General features: G+C 36.7%; 1 protein-coding gene across 1 annotated transcript in view; it reads left to right on the plus strand.

Moving 5' to 3' along the window:
* SNRK (SNF related kinase) overlaps positions 1-18,815 on the plus strand; it is a 42,078-nt gene that overhangs the window by 1,288 nt on the left and 21,975 nt on the right. The window contains exons 2-3 of the mRNA XM_064672086.1: positions 9,758-9,856; positions 11,178-11,871. Of these exons, the coding sequence (XP_064528156.1) occupies positions 11,283-11,871 (589 nt within the window). The 5' untranslated portion in view covers positions 9,758-9,856; positions 11,178-11,282. The remainder of the gene's footprint in view (positions 1-9,757; positions 9,857-11,177; positions 11,872-18,815) is intronic.

Raw genomic sequence — 18,815 nt, forward strand, 5'->3', positions numbered from 1 at the left:
ACAGTTATGTGTGGTTGGTGTTGTTACTTGTTTGTGGGTTTTTTTCAGTAAATAGGCTGAATAAAGTGTTGAAGAACATCCACTAGGGAAAAAAACCTATATTGGCTGGAGGATGGTTGGTGAGAAAAGTGACCTATTTTCAGGTTGGATATTTTTATTGGTAAGGGATGCTAGTATACCTGTGAAGGAGAAACATTTGTGTGGGATATCTACATATGAAAAGCTCTGGGTTTTTACGTATATGTAGTTTCTTATTGACCATCTCACTTCCAAGAGCTTATTAAGGGTAGATGGGCAAAGAAGTGGTTTCTTCAGTGGAAGTTACTGGAGGAGCAGCTGAAGCGTATTGTATGATTTTCAGCCATCTAGCATGAATGAATTGAATGCAAATGTGCTTACGCCTGCCCTCTGTAGTGCAGTCACTACTTAGTCATATCGGCTGCTTTTTTGGAGTTGTTTATTATGGATATATTTAGATCTTCAGGCTCTGGGGAAGGACCAGCTTAATGAATCTCAGCAAAGTGAAGTCTGTATAGAAGTGTTTACAAGCAAATGTTTATTATGGTAGAATTAAGCATTTCTTTCAAGGCATGCACCATTAGGAACTGGGTTGAGGAATGGTGGGATTTTTTTGACAGCTATATTGCAGAAAGTGGGAAATTGGATGGTGGTTATTTTTGTACTGTTGCTGATCCCAAAAGAAGGAATCTGAAGCAAATAAGAACTAACAGTTACGACACAATACAGTTAACATTTTGACATGTTTTGCAAGGTAAAATTTAACTTTAATTGACTGCTATCTGCCCATTTTACTTCTAGGGCATGCAAACATCCAGATTTGAGGACTCAATAATAAAAACCAAGGATAAGAAAGTCCTGTCTTGTCTCGTATTTTTCCTGAATATTCTAAATTACCAGAAAAGTGGTAGAATGATAGCATGGTTTTTCAAGTCGTTGGGAAAAGAAGCTAATCTCAGTGCTGGAGCTTTACCTGATGGTCAAGGTATCATCTAAGACAGTATCATCTGGCTCTTTTAAGAGAATCCTTGTGATCCACACTTGAGGCTTTCATGAAAAAACAGGGAAAAGGGAAAATTACATCTTAAGTGGACTTAGTGTTTTATGGGTTTTGTTTTCATTTTACACAATTGAGAAACAAGAAAGTACACTTTGAGTTCTGGACACTGCACAGGTTACTGCTGTTACTTGAATTATCCTGCTATGAAAACTGATATTCCCAGGTGGTTTGGATTGTTGGACTGTAATAAATAGTTGGCTTTCTGATTATTTTAAACAAATAGCATGTTAAGAGTATGCATGTTAATATGCTACTGCAGATATTATTCTGCTTAAAGTAGTCATCTTCCTTGTGCACTGTTCTGACCAACCTGGTGTCTTCTCACTGTCTTCGATATCATATTTGAATAATTCTTTTGCAGTCTACACCTTCAGTGTATCATTGTCCTTTTTATCCCACTAACAATGCTAATGCCAAAGTAGTGCCTTTGTCTTGCTTAGATTGCCTTGCTTTCAAGGGCACAATATCCTGGTGCAGCTAGCTTTTTTCCTCACAATGTGTCTCTCTTGAAATAATGCACTTCTTTTCTTGGATTTTGTTTGCTTTCAAAATTTCATTGAAATGCTGTAGCTGTAAAACTGCTTGATGAACTTCTGTCCATTCCTACTTAATAGTGTTTTGTAATTATGTCTTAAGAAAGCTATGAAGCATGTTTCAGATGAGGGGAAGGCAGATAGGGCTGAACTGCAGTTTATCATGGATATAGTAATGTTAAATTGCATTAGCTCTTAATGTTAGTAGCCTGTGAGGTTCTGCACATCTTCTGTGTCACACTGTTATCAAGCACTTAACTGTAATGCTGCAGCTGCTATAATAATGTAAAGTAGCTGTTGTTTTAATACACATAACAGTATTAGGTAAGAGCTTAAGAGGATTTGAAAAAAATGTGTATTCCCTTACAGTTCTAGGATAACTCACCCTAGCAGAATTCTAGTACACATAAGTTGATTGAGTCACCAATGTTAAGAACTTAATGAGAAAAAATTACACTCGTGAAATATAAACCCGAGCATGTTCACTTTCTGAAAAGCTGAATCTCTCTGTGTTACAGTGGCCTTCTACAGCAGTGGTGGGATACAAATGTTGCACTGAATTTGACAGACTGATTTTTACTCTTCATATATCATTGTGTTTTTTCCACAGCAGTCTCCTATATGGAGATTACTGGAGTTACTGACTGGACTTAAACCAACTTTACTTGGGAGATGATAGCCTAAACTTTTATAATCTTAGTTCATGTTGAAGCATCGTAGATTTCAGGTGTCTGGCAGTTCCTAACTAATTTAGGATGCTATGAAAGAGAATAAACTATTGAAACTGTGTAATTGTAGGTTGGGTGCAGTGTTTCTTAAGGTTTAAGTAGTTTTATGCTAGATGGAAATGACAGTTTCATGAAGGCAACTTAAATCAATTCAGCCCTTGAAATTTGTTACCAGACATATTGCTAAACAAATGAAGCTATCTGACATTTGACCTTGAAGATGCTCTTAAGAAATGTTATAGAAATTATTATTGCTTGTAATAGGTACTAACAGTACACACGTATATTTGCATCTGAATAGTCATGTTTGAGATGGAGTCTGATGCTTTCATCTCCCTTGATAGAGAATATAAATCATGTCTGTGATTCTGAATTTACACAACAAAGATCTAGGTTTTAAAACAGTGGTAGCGTTTAAATGTTACACCACACTGAAATGTTCATTGATTAATGGCAGAATGTTTAGAATTCCTGTTAGTGATCTTGGCTGCACTGCCTGGCATGACAAAATTATGTGGTAATGTTAATAAAGAGACATCTGAAAAAGGTGAAGCAATTCTGCGAATTCATGGGGTAGAAGCAACCCCTCTGAAAGAGTCCAGATTGGTGGAATAAAAATCTGAGTTGTCTCTTTTCTGTAAAGTTCTTGCAGTAAGTTTCCTGGAAGTAAAGACTTAGTGTCCTGTCTAAAAGATAGTGATACCATCGTGAATCACAATAATGTGACTTCTGCCTGATATGCAAAGTATTTCTTCATCAGTTTCATATTCCTAGTTATTTTGGGTGAGGAAAAAAGGAAAATGTGATATGATTTAGAATATCAAAGTCTTCAAGAGTCTACTTGGATACTGGTTATCAAGTTTGAAAAAGTATAATTTTGGACTAGGGAGCCCAACTGCCATGAGTTATCTCTGTTGCTTATACAATGGTTGACTGAAATACTGGACCTTGCTTGGTTAGGTTTATGAATGTCTGTAACTAAGATACCCATGCTAATTTTCTGTAGTAGAGGAGAAATTTTTCTGTCAGTGGGAACTGCAAAACATGATAGTTTCAATTGCAACTAATTTTTTTTTAATATATTGTGATATCATAGGGTCTGAACAAAGTTTTATAGGTGATTTACAGATACAAAAAGACAGTACTAGCAGATATCACAAAACTTGGAGCAAATCCTTTTAAAAGATGTTATCACTTACTATTATGCAGAAGATAATTTGAGATGTGGCTATGGGGGAAGATCTGGGGGTTTTTTCTTACTATACAATAGTACTTTAGGAACAGCTTTAGAACTTAAGTGCTGTATTGCTGAAGCATCTGATATGTGAACAGGGTAGTGTCTGTATTTTTTTTCTTTTTTTTCTTCCAACTACATACTGGACTTTGAGAGTAAGCATAAGCAGAAAACAGAGACAACATGAAATTAATTGCTTTTGGAGCTGTGACTGGTGTGAGGACTTGAAATGGTGTAAAGCTATTGCTGAGTTCTTAAATCCATAGGACAGATTGTAGTTGTCTTATGTAATACCTCCCCTTAGAAATGGAAAGTACCTTGTGAACCATAGTGATTATCAGCATGGTTGTGAAAGTATCTTGGGCTTTTAACATATTTCACAACTGGAACCAGTGCCAGTGACTACTAGTGATAGGTTTGTCAGTGGATCAGAGTTTGATCACTCTTAGCACATCTGCCCTCTGAACTGCTTTGGTGTCTAGTCTGTAATCATAATCTTGCGGTTGCTTTGCAATATGTACATAATTCAGTGTTGTCTGGGTTTTTTTTTTTCATTCACCTACTTGTGAAAGAAAAAGGAAATACACATTCTTGACTTCTAAAGTGGAGGCCCTAAAGGACTGATTCAGGTCTGGCTTTTTTCACTTGTCTGTGTTGAAGATGATTCTCAGAAAAATACCAACTGTCTAGTGGGGTTTCTGAATTTGTGCATTGTATTTTTTAAGTTTTCGTATGCGTTGGAGCTGCCTCAAAGTGTCTTGCTCTTAGAACTCAGGTCATGCAGGCTCTCATAATTCTCTGTTACAAAATAATGTTGGTAACTTTTCTTTCTTCTCAAATCTATAATGCTACTCCTCTTGCCTGCCCACCTCCCCTCCTCCCCCCCAACCTTTTGTTGGTCCAGGAGCAATGTTTTACTAAGTTTATTGACCTGCCAAATATTTCTGCTGCTGGCTGTTTACTGAATAATGGCTCTTAAAGTTGAAGAACTCCTGTTAGCATTTTGCTTTTATTTTTAAATTCGATGAAGAGTTAAGGCTAGGCATCAGTAGCTCTAATGCCTGCAATACATTCTAAAATAATGAAACACTAACATTTTATTAGACTTCCCAAACGTTTAATGGCAAAACTTCATCAGCAATTGACAGCTCTTGTATCTTTTCAGAACAACGTTCTGTATTCCTTAGTTTTAAACAGTCTACAATTAAATTGTGCAAGTTAATTCTTCGTTTTATATTTGGAACATAGCACTACTTGATAACTCTTCATCATGTTCTTCATCATTTTAGATGTAGCCATGCTGAATGGTAGATTTTTGCTGATACATCTTGACATTTTAGTAGCACAGTATGATCTGGATGCTGACACTGACAATGAGGCCTAATAGGAAAATAAAAGAAGTGCATGTACACCTTGAAAAAAATCTACTGTAGTCTTTTATTGTGGAACTTGCCAGGAGCAGGAAGTTTTATGGGCTTTGTCATCAGTGAAAGGAAAGATACGTGTGTATGCTGTGGTGCAGTCATGCAAAGTGGAAAATAAAGCTTTAGAGGGGATTGTATATAAAGGCCGAGTTGTAACACAGTTGCCCCTATGAATTGTGTCTTCCTCCCTCCCCCCACGAAAAAATGCTGCATTTCCCACGTGTTTGGTTCTAGGGCAGGTATAGATTGCCCTTATTTCTTGAGTACCTTTCAGTGACAGTTGTGAAGGCTAAGGTCATAGGAAGGTGAAAGTGCTGGACTGTGACAACTGTGTATGGAAACAAAAGGTTCTTGGGATCTTAAATCCCATATTGAGTATTGAATATTCAAGAAATATTGGGTAGTTAGGAGCTTAAAAAGTTTGAAATACACCGGAGGAGTTGAGTCATGACAAGTTTTCAGAGCATGTGGTTATGCATTAAGTGTGTGTGTTCTTCACACTTCACTCTTGGGAAGCCTTGTGCCTGTTTCTAGGGTGTTGACTCCCCCTTATGCAAAACGAAAGGTGATCAAAAACCCTCTGGGGGAAAGCAGCTGACAGTGTAACAAAATCAGTGGAAAAAAACCCCAGTGAGGGTGTAACATTGTCACATGGGAGTAGTGGCTCATATAGTAACAAAGACTGTTTTTAAAGGCTCATGGCTTATCCTGTGAAGAGATCTCAAAATAGGATAGCAGATAAAAATTGATAAGAAATATTGGGAAAAAAATGTGAAAAATTATACTGGCAGTTTGCATACCAAGTTGATATGTCCTTCAGTTTGCTCTCAGATTCTAATGATTTGTACAAATTGCTTTCAAAGTAAAATAATTGCTTTTGAATCTCCAAAATCTGTTTATGTCAAATTTGGGGTTTAGTGTTTCTGGGAACACTAGCAACATAAGTCTTACTCTCAGCATACAATTATGTAGTAAATAAATAGTTGATATAGATGCTGTTACTCATCTGAGACAAAAGAGAGCAAAAGGAGAAACAGGGTAAACTTTAATCTGTCTGGTGGATGTATATAGTGTGTGCATCCACTGAACTATTCATTCTAAACTCCTGTTACAGAAAATGAAAGCATGTGCTTTTAAGAAATGATTCATCTGATCTATTTGGCTATCTGCTTTAGGGTGCAATTTGTTTTATCATAGACTCTTATCTGTGTTGACTGAATCTCCATTTATCTTGACGGGAGACAGGAATGGTTAGCTGTCTGTGGATGGATGAGTCCCAGTGAAGATTATTTGAGCTTTCATGTCTGTTAGCCTGATAAGTCTTTGCATTGATAGTATTTCAACATTTTGTTTAAGTGGGACCTTGAATCTTCATTTTCTAAATAAAAAAGGTACATTAAGGTAAGATGAAGGCCAGAAGGCTGGTCTTACATGCAATATAGAATATAATGAAACTTTTTGAAAGGGGTGAATTGCTTAAAGAAAAACTAATGTCTCTGAAACATGCTGTTTGTCTAAACAGATCTATTCATCCCTCTTTTAAAGATGGTTGAATCACAGTACTGTTGTTAAGCTTCTTAATAGGATGCATGTGATATTACAAAACAGCTTCTGCAGATTTCAATTACAGTGACTGTCTGCAATATTTTATGGGATAGGTTATAGGAGCTTCTGTGGAAGGAAGGATCTGTTCTGAATTTATTTTCTGGTAAATGTCTACGTTGCATACAATGAGTATCAGGGGCGTAGCTGAGTTCTGGTATAGTTAGGGAAACTGCATTTTTAGAACCATAATTAGCCACATGGATTAAACGCTGCTAATGGTTACTAAACTCACCAGCTTGACAATCCAAATTCTCTAATGCTGAAAAATTAACTGATCAGGGCCTTGAGATAATGTGAATGAAAAGATGGGCAAATATTTTCTGTGATATAACTGTCTCTTAAATGCTTTTCCTCAGGCTGTAGTTTGGCTTGCTGGTAAAGTGTGGCTGGTGGAAAATTTGCTTGTCATGTGCTTTAGTCTGCAGCTTGTTCATTTGGTAAAAATGTTCAAGAGGTCACATAGTAAACTGGATCACTGAAATGATCCATCATTAAAAGTAACTCTGTTTTGGAGGGTGATTGTAAATCTGTAAGTTTTGAGTTATTTCATCTTAGCCCTAAAAGTTTCACTAAGGAAACAACAGCCTCAAAGAGGCTTCAGCTGAAAAGCTCTTATCTGATCCTTAAGTACTTCAAAAATTCTATTTTTCTAGAGAGAAACTGAGAAAAAGTAAAACTCAGAAAAGTATTGGTATAGCAGCTGTGACCCTTTAGATAGCATATTTAAATTATAATCATGGCTTGTACCTACATATAATATGACATTTTTGCATCCACTTCCTACTACTGAACAGTTCAGAATGCTGGTATGTTCAAACCATGTTTGCCTCTAAGATCCTTGTATTTAGCTGTGGGAGCTTCATCTCTGGAGATTTATTTTAAAACCACAGAATTAAGGGTTAGTTGTTCTGTTATTGTGGAGACTTTATGTTAAACTGTTAATGAATCTGCATTAATTTTACTACAGCTAATGGGGCTGCAACATTAGTAAGCATAGTTTATCTTCCATTTCTGTAAACTCTTATCCTGTTGATTACTGTTTGATGTACTTCTCCATAGCTGATTTTTGCTGGAATTCTGTTGACAGGTTGTTTATGTGTATTCTGTGATTTACAGTTAAATCACTTGTTGAGTTTGTACTAAGGTGGTTGAGAATGTGCCAAGTGAACAAGATAATGAGTATAAATCTTCCCTTACTGCTGAGTGTTGCAGTTAAATTCAGACAAGTTGCATTCTGTTACATCTGGCTGGATTTGTTCTCTCCCTTTTGCTCTGCCAGGGATGAAGCCTTCTTCAGTTTAAGAAAGAAAAGCTAACTAAAAATTGGCTGAGGCTTTTTTACCTCCACTTTCCTTACCTCTTCCATTAACAAAACTTTGGTTTTGCCACACAGTACAAATGCTCGGTTTTGTCTGCAGGTGTTGTTTTTGAATCCAAGACTTAGCAGAAAATCTCTCTTAAAGCCATATCTTCTCAGAGAGAAAAGGTGTTTGATGATCTGGGCCAAATTTGTAGGATGTGATGAATTCATGCTGATAGAGATGTAAATCTTGAGGTTTGACTTAACATTCAAGAAAGAAATGGTCCACAAAGATGTGAGCCCTGGAGTTTGTGTTGTTGCTAACTCCAGTTGAGTAGGGAATGGCTTTCTGGTTTTTGACAGTCTTTTTTATTTTTTTTAACTCAAGGGTTCTAAAATTAAGTAGTTTAGCAGAAGGTATTAACTATGTGATATCATAATGGGTAAAACAGATTTGTAAGAAGGGATGATGTCCTAGTGACAGTTAAAAAAAGTTGTCTTTAATTTGTGTGCTCCTTTTTTCCTTTAATTTCTTTAATCTAGAAGCAATGAGGAATCAGATTAGGGTGCTGTGGAGACAGCAGTACTATAAAGCATGTTTGTGTGGAGGGGTGTTTTGTTGGTTTGGTTTTTTTGTTGTTGCTGTTTTTTTAAAATGCTGGCAATCTCTTTAAGATTAGGACTCTGGAGTCACATAACCATATGGAGCACAGTTGATTAATATAACCCCTATTGGTTCATACAGGTGAAAGTTAGGTGGTCTGTGTGTGTACATGGACTGTTTTTCGTTAGTCTGCATTTTGGGGGTTAGGTCAGTATGATGGAATATTATACGACTATAGTAAGGCATTGCATGAAAACATTATGTCCGTGCTCGGTAGTGGTAGTGAAGAAACCTCAAATTGGCCTAAGAAAGTAGAATAGGATAAAGCAGAAAATGTGTAGAGAAAGGTGAGAAGAATGTTAAAGCCTGTGGAATAACCTCTGCAAAAGGAATGACAGACTAGGACTCAAACAAGATTAAACTGAAGCTAGAAAGGGAGGAAGCTGAAGCTGTGAGTTGCTTGAGGCAAGGTAAAGGGAGTATGATAGTTCTTGTTTTGGAACAGACAGTGAATGAGAAGATGCACAAATTATCAGGAGATTTAAAACAAACAAGAGAAAGTGGTTCTTCTCACAGCACAGAGTTAAACTATACACCTCTAATGCAGTATGTTCTTGATGCTAAAAATTCACATACTTTAATAAAGCACCTGCCCAGTTTTACAGGGAAGGGTGTGGTGGAATCCATCAAACACTTATTAAACACAAAGTCACTGGTCTCAGATGTAAAGAAGTTTTTTAATCTCTTACAGATAAGAGGAGTTTCATTCTTTATTGTTAAAATCTGCCATTGTACTGTATTCTTCCCCATATGTCCCCTAATGGTTACTTACCAGGTAGGAGAGTATTTGACGTGGGCATTTAGTGTAAGATAGCATGCTTTCATTTTGTTTTGTGCTTTTTTCAGTGAGGATGGAATGGTATTACATAGGAGTGGTAGGGGAACTTTGTAAGATGAGCAGTGTGGGAAGCATTGGGAAGCAGATATGCCAACCCCAATTTTGATACTGTGGCATCTTCTAGTGAAGTGGAGTGGTTCTTGGAAGAGCATCTGAAGCATAGTGCTTAGTAGCAAAATGAAAGGGTGCATATAGCAACACAAAACCCAGTGAAAGTTGTTAAAGCTTGATACCTATCTTTAATGAAACACAAAACCCTAAGCCTCAATGTTTTTATGCTTGGCACACTTACCCTGTTCCTTGTCTGGGTTATGAATTTTTGGAAGTTGATTGATTTCATTCAAATTTTACAGGTGTGGAAGTCTCAAACTGAACTCCCTTGGACTTTGTGGAAGCAGGCAGCTGGATAGCAAAGAGGTTATACCATGGCTCCAGCTGAGAGAAGCAGTAAGGTGAGCTTGTTAAACATCAGAGAATCTTCATAGGACCCCCAACCTTGTAATTGAATTCATATGAAACCAGGTTCATTAGTTTCAGTGTGAAATAACTTGTTTAGCAGGGAATGTTTTTAATCTAATGCTTACATTTCAACTTGAGAATAACTAATGTAAGAAGCTGTTTGTTTGCCAGCTTCCTTTTCAAAGGTTTTCTTTTTGAAGTTCAGTTTCAAAACTGTGAAAATACATTCTAAAGAGCTATGTTTTCTGGATTTTATAGAGTTGGCAATAAGCCATCATATTTCCAGCTGCTTTGCACTCAAAGTTGCAAACAATGCTTTTTGATACCTACAGTTTTTTATTTAAACCTCAATCTCAGTTAGTGATGCAGGAGGAGTTTTTGGGAGGTTTTGTATGTGGAAAAAACATGGCAGTGGGATATAAGACCTTCAAAACTAGTTTTGAATATGAATGTTTTATAAGTTGAGTCTTGTTTGCTTAAATGAAGAATTATCTGGTAAGTGGGAGTTCAGCACATAAAAGCTGAACTCTGAGTTTTCTCCCCTTCCTTCCCACTCTTCTTCCCCTTCCCCTGACTCATTCCCAGGACTGCTGAACATATGCTGCCTACATGCAAACTTTTTGTCACCAGTTTTTATAACTTCAGTCAAAATATTTAAGACATTTTATTTAACACTGAGAGTACATCCAACTCAAATGTTTGATTTCAGCCTGTAAAGCTTCAGTTGTTGTAATTACAGTACTGATTGATAATGCTCAAACTAATTAGAGTAACGAAATTAAGTGTTGTATGTCAGTCTGAGCCTTGCTAAACAGGAAGCTGTTAAAAGGGAGAAGGTAAAAGCCTATGCCATCAGAATTTTGTATTAAAGCTGTTTCATGTGCAATATGGAATATGCCAAAAATAAGATAAATCAAGTATGCTCCTCTTGCCAATATTCTGTGCTGTCCATCTGATTTTTAATGTAGCTGGAAAAGGTACAGATTTCAGCTTTGCCAGTTTTAACAGTCCTTATAACACTGATTTCTTCAAGTGCTGCTTGCAAGGTTTCTGCCTCAAGACAATGAAGGCCACTGAGTTTGAGAGAGATGTTCGTTATTGCAGTTTTGAAACACGCTTTCTTCAAGATACTGATAATGTGATGTCAGAAATCTGCTGGTTAGCACAGCATGGCTTATCAAACCCTTTGCAAAAGCTCCTGAAGAATGTAGTAAATAATCTGTAGTAATATGCTAATGTAACTTTAGGGTAATTACACTATAGTAATTTTGCTTACTTATATACAAATATGTAATCTTGTCTCTTTGTTTTTAGGTATGCTTGGCAGTGATGATGGACTATTTATTTGCATCAGATACTCTTATATGAAAATACTGTGTTTCCAAAGAGCTTAAATATTATTTCATCTTCTGAAACAGAATGGCAGGCTTCAAACGAGGATATGACGGAAAAATTGCGGGATTGTATGACTTGGATAAAACTTTGGGCAGAGGCCATTTTGCTGTGGTCAAACTTGCTCGGCATGTCTTTACAGGTGAAAAAGTAGCAGTAAAAGTGATTGACAAGACCAAACTGGACACTCTAGCCACTGGACATCTTTTTCAAGAAGTTAGGTGCATGAAACTAGTGCAGCATCCCAACATAGTGCGGCTGTATGAAGTGATTGATACCCAGACTAAGCTTTACCTAATCTTAGAGTTAGGCGATGGCGGAGATATGTTTGATTACATCATGAAACATGAAGAAGGTTTGAATGAGGATCTGGCAAAAAAATATTTCGCTCAAATAGTTCATGCTATATCCTACTGCCATAAACTGCATGTAGTTCATAGGGACTTAAAACCAGAGAATGTGGTCTTCTTCGAGAAACAAGGACTTGTGAAATTGACTGATTTTGGCTTCAGCAACAAATTTCAGCCTGGAAAGAAGCTCACCACAAGCTGTGGATCCCTCGCGTATTCTGCTCCTGAAATTTTACTTGGAGATGAATATGATGCACCAGCAGTTGGTATGTTCTCTTTGAATTCAACCCATAATCCATAAACTTAAGTACAATGATGTTGTACCTCTTTGTCTTCTGTTTCAAGATAGTGCCATATGTGGAAGACAGCTAATTGACAAGAAATAATATAACCTGAATGAGCTATAATGCTGTTTGAAGGATATACTTAAACATTCTCAAAAAAGCTTATAAGTTCTTTTTGTATGAAATGATGCAAATGTATCCATTGTAATTAAGTTTTCTATTAATAACAATGTGGATGCAATGTGGTTTTTTGTACATACTTTGTTAACATCTTCTTTTTGGAAAAGTGCCTGCTTTAAATTTATTTTTAACATGACTCCACACCCCCTTGCAAAAAAACCCCAACCACCAGTGATTTTCTTTGCTCAGTTTAGCCATATAACAATGGCACTGTGAGCCCAGGCTTCTTACATGTTCTGCTGCAAGGTGCTTGAAAGCCATTTGATAGAGTCACTTTATTGTCTTGTACTCATACAGATTATTCATATCTGTTAGTTGAGGTACAGCTCACTTCTCCAACAGATTTAGGTAAGTATAATTCCAAATGGTGCTCCAGGAATAGGTTCTAGCAGTCAGCATGCCTCTTGTTTCTGTTTGCTCAGTATCTGATATTTTACTGTCTTGATAGCACCGTTAGGACTCTGTACACATGGATGTTTTTGCTATGTTTTATAGTAGTGGCTGTAGTCATGGTTTAAATTAAGACTGAGGTGCCCATTTTTTGCTAATTTACCTGAGGTAAACAATCAGCTAATTTTATATGCTGACAGGCACACTGGTGCACTACAATTTTTGCATTATTTTTAATATAAATATTTTCTAGCTACTAGATCTTATTGATCTTTACCTAAACATTTGAATAACACTTCATGGCTTCTAACTTTGAATAGGTATTGTACTTTGGGTTTTCTGGACTTGCAAGTTCACTTTCTTGAGTGTGCTATAATTAGGAATTTTGGATCTGTGTTATTTGTGGGTTTGCAAATCCATGTGGATGCTACAGTGATGCTTTACAAAATTATTTCCATTTAGAGTTGGATGTTTTAGATGAGTTGGTTCTAGTTTTATTAGTGGCAAACTAGAGCTCCTAACTCCATAGTTCTTCTGTGTTCTTTTATGTCTCTCTGAGAATTTCCTGAAGCATGAGTGTAACTGATTGCAGTGGCCTCTGAAACTAGATGGAAAAGTGCATTTGTTAAATATTCTGTACAGTGCCTTGTGTGAATTATTTTTTGAAAAATGGAAGAGCAGTGAAATTTTGGAGGTTGAGCAAAAAATGAACTTTTGGTAATGCTGCCCAGTTGAAGATGTTCAGAAAAAAGATGTTGTATGGGGATTAATGGGGGAGGGGGAATTAAGACCATTATGACCAGATGGTCCAAACTGAATTATGTAGTTAACAAAGTGTGCTTTGGACCTCTACATGATAAATATAATCTTGTTTCTTGGAGGACTTTGGAAGCAGTTAGGTAGGTAAACTTCTGAATAGTACTATAAGAATATTTTTTAATGAATTCCTAGAAGGAGAGGTCTGGCTAATACAGAATGGATTGATGTGCACAGTAGAAAAACTATGATAAAATTAAATTCTTCTAGCTGGTGTCTAAGGATGCCAGTTAAGTTCTCTTTCTGAGAATATTTAAATACACATCAGGGTTTGTTTTTGCTTACTTATTCCCCAGTATGCTGTCTCAGTTAATGGATACTTAGAACTTCTGTCCTAGTTGGCTGATTGCAGTGCTGGTATCATAAGATTTTAGTGACATATTTTTTTTCCATCACTTTGTAGTACACTATAAAATCCTCTATAAAGAGCTGTCAGTACAATAATTAACAGAATAAAAATACCAAAATTTAGTACTAGGTGCCAATAAAATGATGACAATGAAGGGTCTGGATTTTCCTTTTCTAACCATGGGTAAAAATAAAATACACTATGTAAGGTTTTGAAATACGATTTATTTGTGTATTTAAAATGCAATGATGGAGGAAAAAATAAAAAATAAAATTAGGGCCTTATTTAAAGCCCCATTTCTCGCAAATGGAGTCTTAAATGTAGAATCTTAAAAGAACATATGTTTAGAAAATGTATCACTAACGATGTAATTATGTAACTAAGAAATTGGCTTCTGAAAACCTTTCTTAACGTTGAAAGATAAACTCTTATGCTAGGATGAGGTTGTACTTGTGGACTAGAAGTATGTATAAATTCATAACTAGACATTTCAACAAAGAAATTATATCAGTTGTATTTTGATGCCAGTAATGTGCCAGGTGTGCATATATAACTTGAAATAGTGGTGAAGTGCTGTGAACTCATTCAGATGTTGGCTGAATGGGGGTATTAATATTGCAGTAATAGTGACTGACAATGGCAAAGATTTTTTTGCCAGTCAGGATGAAATTACATTATAGCTGAACCACTATAAAAACTAGTTCCTTAGTAGAAAGGAGGTCATGCTTTCCCCAGTGCAACTGCATGGTCCTGATGCTCACTTGAACACCAACCTGACCACTTGAAACCAACTCAGTTTACTAAAATGGCAAATTGAAATGGATTGCCCTGCTTATACTCTGTGCATATTAAGGCATATTTGCATTCATTATAATATTTTAAGACCCCACACCTGTGTTTATTTATGCAAAATTGTTGTTGCAAAAACTATTGCAAAAAAACCCCCTCGATCGTGAGATTTTTTGCCAAAGAACTTTGCCACAAAAATGGCTTTTCTGATCTCTTGTGAATAATGTTAGACTGAGTATATAAAGGAAAAGACTTCACATTTTCTTTCTACAAAAACCTGAAATATTTAGGGCAAGTCTTTCATTAAGCTATATGTTTAATAAATATAATGGAAAAGCTTGCTTTATGAAAACATAACTGTTTCAGCTAGTTTAGGGATTAATCTCCCCTTTGTGATGCCACTTGAAAGTTTTCACACTTGAAAAGAGCCTAGTTAATTTAGGTCTCTCATTTCCTTTTGTGTTTAAAGCTGTAGTTATAATGATGCAAGAGGAATATTGGGCAATGATCATATGTTCCCAGGGCTTTTCAAAAAGCTGAGTGAGTTAGATAATGAGTTTCCCATGTTTTTTCATACTTAATTAAAATTTGTTCTAGTCAGAGGAAAGTGAGAGGACTGCTGTTGGACATAAAGTTCATTTCATAAATCAAATGGATGTATTATTTTTGATCAGAGTTCTGTTTAGAGCAGTGGTGTGATCCAGTGAACTCCAGTATTCAGAAGTGGATAACTACAGATGAGAAAGAATAAAGCATGCTTCTCGTAGTGCTTTTCCTTTTGCTCTACCACCATCGACAGAGATTGGATCATTCAATAAATAGAAATCACTTCTTTCCTAGGTGATAAAAATTAATTGGAGATTTACAGATTAGTTGATTCTTTCAGAGGAGAGCAAGTTCTATTTTAACTGCTTGGCATCTCTACAAAGTAAAGTGCTATGTAAGCTACAGTAATTCTGGAAGACATAGACGTTTCTGATAGGCTTATCTGGTGTAGTGGAGTATTCTGTGTCTGATTTTGTAGAAACATTTGCAAAGTAAATTCATTTTTCTGGGGATCAGATATAGGGAAATTCAGATTGTAAAATTGGGATTTTGTACATTTAGCACAGCTGAGCACAGGCCTTTAGAATGGTACTGTAATACACAAATCACATTGTAGTTACCATCACAGTTACTTAGCATTGCAGTCTGTCCTCACAGCAACAGAAGGAGAATGGTGGCAAGATGTTCCTCATGAAAGACCTGACTAACTGTAGCTCAATGCTGTTCAGCTGGCAGGTTGTAGTTCAAATCTAACTTGCTGCTGCCTTGGAAGTTGCAGATAACATCCATTACTTTAGTAATTAGATGCCATCTTTCTTGCACAACTCAAACCTGGATATCTTCTGTCAATATGATAAAGCAATATATGTATTAATTATGTAGTCATTTTTCATAGTTAAAGGGAAGAGAGGCTTTGTTACATGTACTTTTTGCTTTCCTGAGGTGAAGTTAGGCTGCTTTTAGACCCACTTTGTGTCTGTTGAAATGATCCCAAATTCTTCTGGTGGTGGGTTTTGTTTTGTTTTGTTTTTTTTGTGTAAAGCATTCACAGGGGCTTCTTACTTGCACATAGTGTTGCTAGAGTGTGTTTGGTCTTTCAAAGCTTTAGCCTGTTCACATGGTGCTTGAGCATAGCTAAGTAGCCCTGATGACCCTCTCTGGCCCTCGTGGAGCTAGTTTTGATGTTTCTTGTTGTGTATAACACTTTATTCACAAACTGAATGACTAATGTAAGCATAATGGCCAGTGGCTATATACAGTAACCTTTTACTTTATAAAAAGTACTGAATATAAGATTTGACAGACTGGAGTTAAAAAAAAAAATAATTTGCAAACCATATACAGTGTTGAATAATTGAGCATACCTGGCGGCATTTGGAGTTTCACTATGCTCAAAATGTGACTGTAGCCGACTTTGACAGAAATGAAAAGCAAGAATTCCTACAAAAGCTTTTCTCTGCTTGTTTTGTTTTGAAAAATCTGCCTTTGTTATGACGTATTGCAACACTTCACAAGATTCATGGTTAGATACATTATGGAATGAGCTTGAGGCTGTAAAGGTGCAGAAAGCTCAGGATGTAATAATGAGATGCTTCCAGTATAAAAGGTCTGCTTCTCCTTCTGTTTTGCTTGTGTCTGTGCAGAGCTACCCCTTCTCATGTGCTGCACTTCTCATGTGTTGCATGGCTGGCCATTTGATGAACTGATTTTTATCAGCTAACTTGACAGACAACTTTAGAAAGCCAAAAACTGACAGAAAGCATGTTCTCTGCAGGCTTAACTTCTACCAAGTGAGCAGAGCTGTTTGTTTCCTTAGCATTGAGTGGAAGAGCTGGTGCAAAGGAGGTGAAGGGAGCATGCAGCTTAGAGCTCTGGGGGAAGGTTGGTAGCAAGTTTAGATCAGATCATCTTTGCGGTGCTCACTTATCTTCACTTTCTGGTAACTTATTTGACTGAAATTGATCCAGTGGCATTGCCAGTGCATTTTTAGAATTGTGTGCTCTACTTTTCAGCTTCAAATGCTTTTTCAGGCAAAACAGAAGGAATTGATGTGTGTATCAGCTGTATTTCTGTCCTGCTCTCTCCTCCTGTGTGCTTGTGTTAATGGCCACGCTTTTCTGCCTTCTCCCTGCCGTGCTTTGTATCTCATGCTGCTGAAAAAAGAGTCAAATTTGAAAAATTGTCACAAATTAACTTTTTATACTTTTTTAGAAGTGTCAAGTAGAAGGAATTGGTTGTAGAACACTTTTAGAAAGTGACAGTCTTGAGGATATTCACGTCATGTTAACAAAGAATTTATGTTCTGTGGCAATTTGGATGCAGGTAGTAGAATTTATTTTTTATGAAAGGGGAGTTCTTTGCTGGTGAAGCAAAGAACAGTTTATCTGAGTGAAACTACAGAGGAGAAGCTGTCAAGATAAGTCTTCACTTACTGCCATATCAGCTAAACTGTAACTTGAGTATAGGGTTATTTCTTAGTCATCTTGCAGTGTTCATGGGACAACTGTCTTCATAGTATTTCAAAGTGCCATTGTGGAGCAAGATTTCATTATGATGAATACATCTCCACAGCCAGGAAGCTTACATTCATGCATCTTTAAACAAATATTCAGATTAATTATGTTCAGCCCATGGCTGAGTAATTTGGCAACACAACCTCAATCAGTGGTGTACTACCTAGTTACATACCAGATGCCTAAGTTTTGCATCATGTGTAAAGCTGTAATAAGATGTTAATTTTTATAAATAAAGTACAATACATTGTAGAGCTAGAACCTTTAGGAAAAGGTAGTCAATCAGAAAATATAACGGATTTTTAAGATAGCAGGTCTTTATATACCAAAAAGACCAAAATTATTGCAGTGAAACACGTGCATAAGCTGTATGTGCTGTTTAGGCTTTGATATGTCCAATGATTTTGAGAACATGTTTTATATAGAAAAAAGCTTCCTTCTATATTTAACTAATAAATATTGTTTTATAACCTGGCTACTTATTTTCTGGAGTAGTAGTCTTGGAATTCATGCAGAAAACGTTGGGTTTGTTTGGGTTTTTAATATAGATACAGTAACTTTTTTTGTGGCTAAACTACAGAAAGTAAAGGAGATAGATTACATTTCTAAATGCAGAATTAATGAATTGAAGTAAAACAGGCTGTTTTGGAATACAGGCAGTGGCATGTGTTCAGTAAGACCTTTCAGTGGTGGTGTTTTTTGTTAAAATATTCTTACCAAAATTTGAGATGCAGTAGTTACTAGAAAACAAAGAACTGTTTGTATTTTAATAGTTTTACTCAACCAGCAAAACCCGTCTATTGATTTCAGGGAAAAATCATGAAATCACAGAATGGTTTGGGTTGGAAAGGATCTTAAAGACCATGTATATCCAACCCCCTGCCGTGGATAGGGACACCTTCCACCAGATCAGGTTTCTCGAAGCCCCATCCATCCTGGCCTTGAACACTTCCAGGGTTGGAGCATCCACAGCTTCTCTGGGCAACCCATTCCAGTGCCTCACCATCCTTGTAGTGAAGAACTTCATAATCTAAACCTGCCCTCTTTCAGTTTAAAGCAGTTTCCCCTTGTTCTGTCACTCCATGGCCTTGTAAAAAGTCCCTCTCCAGCTCTCTCGTAGTCCCCTTTAAGTACTGGAAGGGACTCTGAGATCTCCCTGGAGCCTTCTCTTCTCCAGGCTGAACAACATCAGCTTTCTCAGCCTGTCTCCATAGGAGAGGTGCTCCAGCCCCCTGATCGTTTCTGTGGCCTCCTCTGGACTTGCTGCAGCAGGTCCACGTCTTCCTTGTGTTGAGGCCTCCAGAATACCAGTACTAGTTGCCAGATAGAATGAAAATAAGAAT

The sequence above is a fragment of the Pseudopipra pipra genome, chromosome 1 (assembly GCF_036250125.1).
Source record: "Pseudopipra pipra isolate bDixPip1 chromosome 1, bDixPip1.hap1, whole genome shotgun sequence".
Taxonomy (NCBI): domain Eukaryota; kingdom Metazoa; phylum Chordata; class Aves; order Passeriformes; family Pipridae; genus Pseudopipra; species Pseudopipra pipra.